We start from the raw sequence: 6,022 nt of genomic DNA, 5'->3' as shown, positions 1-6,022 counted from the left end.
GGAGTATAAAGTTATTTGGTTTGAGTTCATATGTTTGTATTCGGAGTGTAGAGTTATTTGAGTTCATAACTTTGTTTCACTCAAAGGCTCAAACTTCTTTCTTCTTTCGTCGTTCGGCTTCAGCTTCGTTTTTCTTCTATCGTTCAACTTCAGTCTGATGTTCATTTGCTCTGCTTCACCTCAAATAGTCGATTTCAGCGAGTTGTGTTCCTATGCTTCAGCTTCACCATCATCTCCTTCGTCTCTCTCTACCGACATCAATTTTAATTTTTAGTGGTAAGGTGAATCCAAACTTCAAATTTTAGGAGTTGTCTCTCTCTTTGTTACACAATCGATTTCAGCGTGTTTATCTCAAAATTTTTCATTCTTTAATTGTTATTATTATTTTTTAAATTTTAAATCTCTCAAATAGGAGACTCCGCTAGTTCTTGATATCTCAAATTCCAAGGAGAAAAAAAACACAACACAACAACCCGATAATCTGACCAACCTTATTCGGATAACCAATTCGGTCAATCCAAATTTTCGAATTAGTCTAAGAAATATCCTCGACCCAACCCAATCCAACTCGTGTATACGACTTAAGTAAAATACGATCTTGAATTCTTGTATAAAAATTACATGAAATGGAAACGAGTTTGCCGCCAAGTTTATTCTTAGTCCCTTTCAAGTTTCAACTTCTGAAACGAAAGACAAGTTTCATTTCGAAGTAATCGAGGCCATTGGAAGTTTTATCAATCATGGATTCCACTTTAAGTCTAAGCATATTTTTCACTTCTTAATTATCTATATTTATTATCATCCCCTAATTCAAACATTTCTTCACTCACTCACTCTGCAACTGCTCTGCCCCTCCTCTGTTCTTTCACCTCATGTCTAAGGATGTTGAACCAGGGTTTTCCGCCGGCGACTACTTCGACCAGCCCCCGGCTCCGTTCTTCGACGCCGATGAGCTTTTGCGGTGGTCCTTTTACAGGGCTGTCATCGCTGAGTTCATTGCCACGCTTTTGTTTTTGTACGTTGGAGTGCTCACTGTGATTGGAAACCAGAGTCAGTCTTCTGCTGCCGTATGCAGCGGCGTTGGCGTTCAGGGTATTGCTTGGGCATTCGGCGGCACCATCTTTGTTCTCGTTTACTGCACCGCCGGCATTTCTGGCAAGTTCTGCTGCTCTTTCCCCTTGTATTTTTGTTTGTTAAATCACTTTAAAACTCAAAAGTTTAAGTTGTCGTTACAATAAATTTGAGGACAAATGGTAAAACGTCTCTTTAAAACACGGTAGTAATTGATTACACACTCAACTTCTATACGTATTAAAATTAGACTCTCAAACTTACATAATATAGAAATTGTGTTACTTGGTTCAATGTTATCATTTAAAGTCTAGTTTCTACAATTATTAAAAGTTTGAAAGTCCAATTTTAATAAATCTATAAATTTGAAGGCTTAATCTTTATCGATGCTGTAATTGAAATTACCACCATGTTTTAGAATTGTTATTATCATTTACCCTAAATTTAATTATATTAACCATTCAAGACGTTCAATAGATTGACTTTTTTAAGGGGGAAAATGGCCGCAGTTAACTCAATTTGGGTTAGGTTATAATTTGTCTGAAAAATAAATGGTTTAAATTTATGTTTGAAACAAACATATTATAAAGCTTAAAAGGCTAAAAATAACATAAGAATGCATGTATTTATAAGGAAATTTTCAGAAATAGAAAAATAAAAGAAAATATTTATGCAAATAGCAAAATTTAATTATAGTTGTGATAGACATTGTTATCGATGTCTATTATATATAGACGCTGATAGAAGTCTATCACATCTGTCAGTGATAGAAACTGATATAAGTCTATTATTGATAGAGGTTAATAAAAGTCTATCATTCATACTATAAGTGATAGAAACTAATACAAGTTTATCATTGATAGAGGTTGATAGAAGTTTATCAACTTCTATCAATGTTTTTTTTTGCTATTTCTATAAATAATTTGACATTTTTCCTATATGTGAAACTTTCTGTTGGTTTCGGCTCCCTCCGACGGTCAAATTTGACAGCAGCAAACAGGCACGAACCCAATTGTCAGAAATATGGGATCTACAAAACAGAAACTCGTTACAGGATAAGTCGCGGATCTCGCTCTCTTAAGATATTTCACGAATTTTCCCAAGTGTGCAAGCAGTTCTACAAAAATGTCACGTCGTCTCCAGGATAAAATAACCTAGAAAACTATCTCGATCGGAAATGTACAGTACCTGACCAAAAAACCTCACACGCTTTAGATTGACTTGCTTGGAAATCTAAAACAAAAAAGCAGTGGGGGTCGAGATGGAATTCAAATTTTGAAAAGATAAAATGAATTAAGATGATCTGAAAGAGCTGAAGGCTTGTGTCTTTTATAGGCGTTAAGGGCCAACAGACACCAACGCAAAGAATGCCCAGCCAAGGAATGTGCAGCTGTGCAAAGCGCGCGGAAGACTTGACCGGCTTGGCTAGCGACAAGTGTTGGTTCTGTTGAAGGATTAAAAAAAATATTAAAGTAAAATAAAAGTAATCAATTATTATTATTTAAAAAAAAATAATCACACACACATCCAAAATTATTATTATTATTCCACATTTGTCTATCTCCCACTTCCTCTGAAATATGGATACTCCCTAGGGGCCCAAATTCAAAGTCCAAGATGGGAGTATAAGAAGGAGACTCCTCTTTAAAAAATAATCAATATGGGATTCTTAATCAAAAGTTTGTTCCTTTTCTTTTAAAAACTTGAATTTTCATCCAACAATCCTCACTTGAAAATTTAGAACATCTTACGACGTAGTGTAGATGATTTAGAATATACTAGCTCATGCTTTAAGACCTAGTACGTGTATGTTTTTTTCTTGTCTTTTAAAAACTTGATTTTCATCCAACAATTTCTCTATTTATCAACCATTAAAAAATTATCTTTAAAATGTAATTTTCATAATATAAATTAAAATTGAGTTAAAAATGTTAATTTTATACTTGAAAATTAATAAATTATAAATTAACTTTCCACTTTTTCTATTAGGCCAAGAGTTTATTATTTAATAAAATTTGTTTGATTTAATGGTAAAAGACAAATACTTAGTTGAAATTAATATTAATTATTAATTAAAAGGATAGTGACAAATATTCGACTAGAAGATCCTCTTGTATTTTTATAAATTATCATTAAACTAAAAACTTAAGTTGATAGAATTCTGTAAATCATTTCTAAATTTGGTTTCGTGTGAATGTGAATGGCAGGAGGACATATAAATCCAGCAGTAACATTTGGGCTGCTTTTGGGTCGAAAGGTTTCATTGGTCAGAGCTGTACTGTACATAATGGCTCAGTGTCTGGGAGCCATTTGTGGGTGTGGGCTAGTGAAGTCATTAAAGAAGGCTAATTTCAATGCCTTCAGCGGTGGAGCCACCGAGCTCGTCGACGGCTTTAGCCCTGGTGCCGGCCTCGCTGCTGAGATCATCGGAACCTTCGTTCTTGTATACACCGTCTTCTCTGCCACCGATCCCAAGAGAAAAGCCAGAGATTCCCATGTTCCCGTGAGTATTTTCAATGGAAAAATACACTTTTTGTTTTTTATTATTCTGAATTTCAAAGTGTTACATCTTTAGTCTTTAGATTTTGAGTTTTATTTCAATTTAATTTTTATATTTTAAAAAGTTACAATTTTATTATTGATATTTGATTTTTGTTTTAATTTGGTTCCTAAATTTTAAAATTTGTAATTTTAATTTCAATTTTTCAATAAATACCTATTTTCAGTCTTTAACATTAATGCCTATTAATTAATTTTTTATAACTATGAAATGAAGTTTTAAAATTAATTTTGATAGTGATAAAGAAATAGTGAAATTAATCATTATAATTCTTTTAATTCTTTAAACTAATTAATATACCCCTATTGAAAGTGAATATTAGTTAAAAATTAAAGTAAAAAACATAAATATTGAAACCTAAGCACCAAATTTGAAATAAAATTCAAAATTTAAAGGCAATAATGGTAACATTTTGAAATTTATGGACTAAATTGAAATTAAACTCAAAACTTGAACTAAAAGTTTAACAATTTGAAATTTGAAAACGAAATGCCTACAAAATTTAGACATTAAGCATCATTTGGTAACTATTTAGTTTTCTTAAGTATAATGGTTGAATTATTAGTCAAATTTCAAAAATAAAAAACAACTTTTTGAAAGAATTTTTTTTTGTTTTCAAAATTTAGCTTTTTTTTTTTTAATTATTAAGATAAAATAGATAACGAAAGAAGAAATTTGAAGGTAGAAATAATTTCAGAGGTTTAATTTTAAAAAACAAAAACAACAAATAAAATGGTTAAAAACGAACCTAAAAATGTAAATTTTCCTATTTTTAACTAACTATTATTAGGACATATTAGGACATACAAATTCTAATTCTGATCTCAATTACAAAGGTTCTAGCGCCTCTCCCAATTGGGTTCGCCGTGTTCGTGGTAAATTTAGCCACCATTCCGGTCACCGGCGCCGGCATTAACCCAGCTCGAAGCTTCGGCTCTGCAGTGATGTTCAACAACCACAAAGCTTGGGAAAACCATGTAATTTCTATCTTTTTTTTTTCTTCTTCTCAATCTTTAATCATACAATAATTTGAAGTTGTAATTCAATTTCAATTAATTTTTTGTTTGTTTGATGAACAGTGGATATTTTGGGTTGGACCTTTCATTGGAGCTGCAATGGCTGCAACTTACCATGAATTTGTTTTGAGAGGAGGAGCAGCTAAGACCTTAAAATCCTTCAAAACTTCCTCAATTTAATGGATCTTCTTCTTCTTACTTTATGGAATCACCACTCTAAATTTCCCTTTTCTTTGCAATGAAATAATCTATCATGAGAAAATTAGAAGAAGCAATGTTTTAAAATAGCGAAATGTTTTTAATTGCAATATTTTTTTTTTATATTCTTTTTTTAAAAAAATGCACACCATTTAAAAAAATTATATATCAAATTTAAATACTAACCCGAGTTTAGTTTAACTATCATAAATTATGCACTGTAGATCAACAAAATATTAGAAGTTTAAATTTCTTCCGTAATTATTAAAAAAAAAAAAAAAAAACCTTTGAATAACCTATAATGTGTGAGGAATTGAGCTAAGTTTCCAATTTTGACTATTAATTAGTTTAAAACCAATTAAAAGTTAAACGTTGAATGGAAATTCTAAAAATTGGGTCTTCTCAAAATAATAATAATAATAATAATAGAAACGGATCAAAATAGAGAAATCAGGCCCAATAAGCCCAAAATTGAGAAACTGAATGGATTAGTTTGGTCAAGCATACTTATCTATGCAAATGGACAGTCATGGTTTATTTATCATTTTTTTTAAGTTCAATAATATTGAGGACTCGAACATCTAAGTTCTGCCCTCTTAATCGATAATTTATATTTTATGATATACTCTTTTTCAATATTATATATTTTTAAATAAAAAGAATCAATATGAGCATAACTCAATTAGCTCATACTACTTTTATTTATGTATATTTGTAAGAAAAAATTTTACATTAAAAAAAAAAATTGTACCTAAACTTTCGTGGATTAACGATCTAGTCACCGAACTTAGTTTGTAGCGAGGACTTAATCTCTATGCTATCAAATTTGCAACAATTTAGTTCATGAATTTCATATATAACAATCATATATGTAAACAGATCAAATTATTAAAGACGGAAACATATATTTATAATCTGCAAAAACTAGTTGTTTTATGTGAAATTGATAAATAATTTTGAAAAAAGAATTCACAGAAAAGATTAATGGTTACAAATTCTAAAATATATATAGATAAATTGTAATATAATAAAATTTAAGATGTACTATATTATTAAAAACTTGAAACTACGTGAACTTAGATTATTAAAGAGTTAGAATTAAGTTGTTACATTTATGAAAATGGAGGGGAAAAGTGTTTTCAAACAAATTTTTAGTATATAAATATCAATAAAATAT

The 6,022-nt window shown here is 30.3% G+C and overlaps 1 protein-coding gene across 1 annotated transcript; it reads left to right on the top strand.

Moving 5' to 3' along the window:
• The first annotated feature begins 872 nt into the window (after positions 1-872).
• Positions 873-4,827, top strand: LOC120074090 (aquaporin PIP2-2-like). The gene is made up of 4 exons (XM_039027083.1): positions 873-1,155; positions 3,279-3,574; positions 4,468-4,608; positions 4,711-4,827. The coding sequence occupies exons 1-4, from the start codon at positions 873-875 to the stop codon at positions 4,825-4,827; spliced, it is 837 nt and encodes a 278-aa protein (XP_038883011.1).
• The last annotated feature ends 1,195 nt before the right edge of the window (positions 4,828-6,022 follow it).

Source organism: Benincasa hispida, chromosome 3 (genome assembly GCF_009727055.1).
Source record: "Benincasa hispida cultivar B227 chromosome 3, ASM972705v1, whole genome shotgun sequence".
Taxonomy (NCBI): domain Eukaryota; kingdom Viridiplantae; phylum Streptophyta; class Magnoliopsida; order Cucurbitales; family Cucurbitaceae; genus Benincasa; species Benincasa hispida.
The sequence above is the reverse complement of the archived record's forward strand: the minus strand, read 5'-3'. Positions and strand labels throughout refer to the sequence as shown.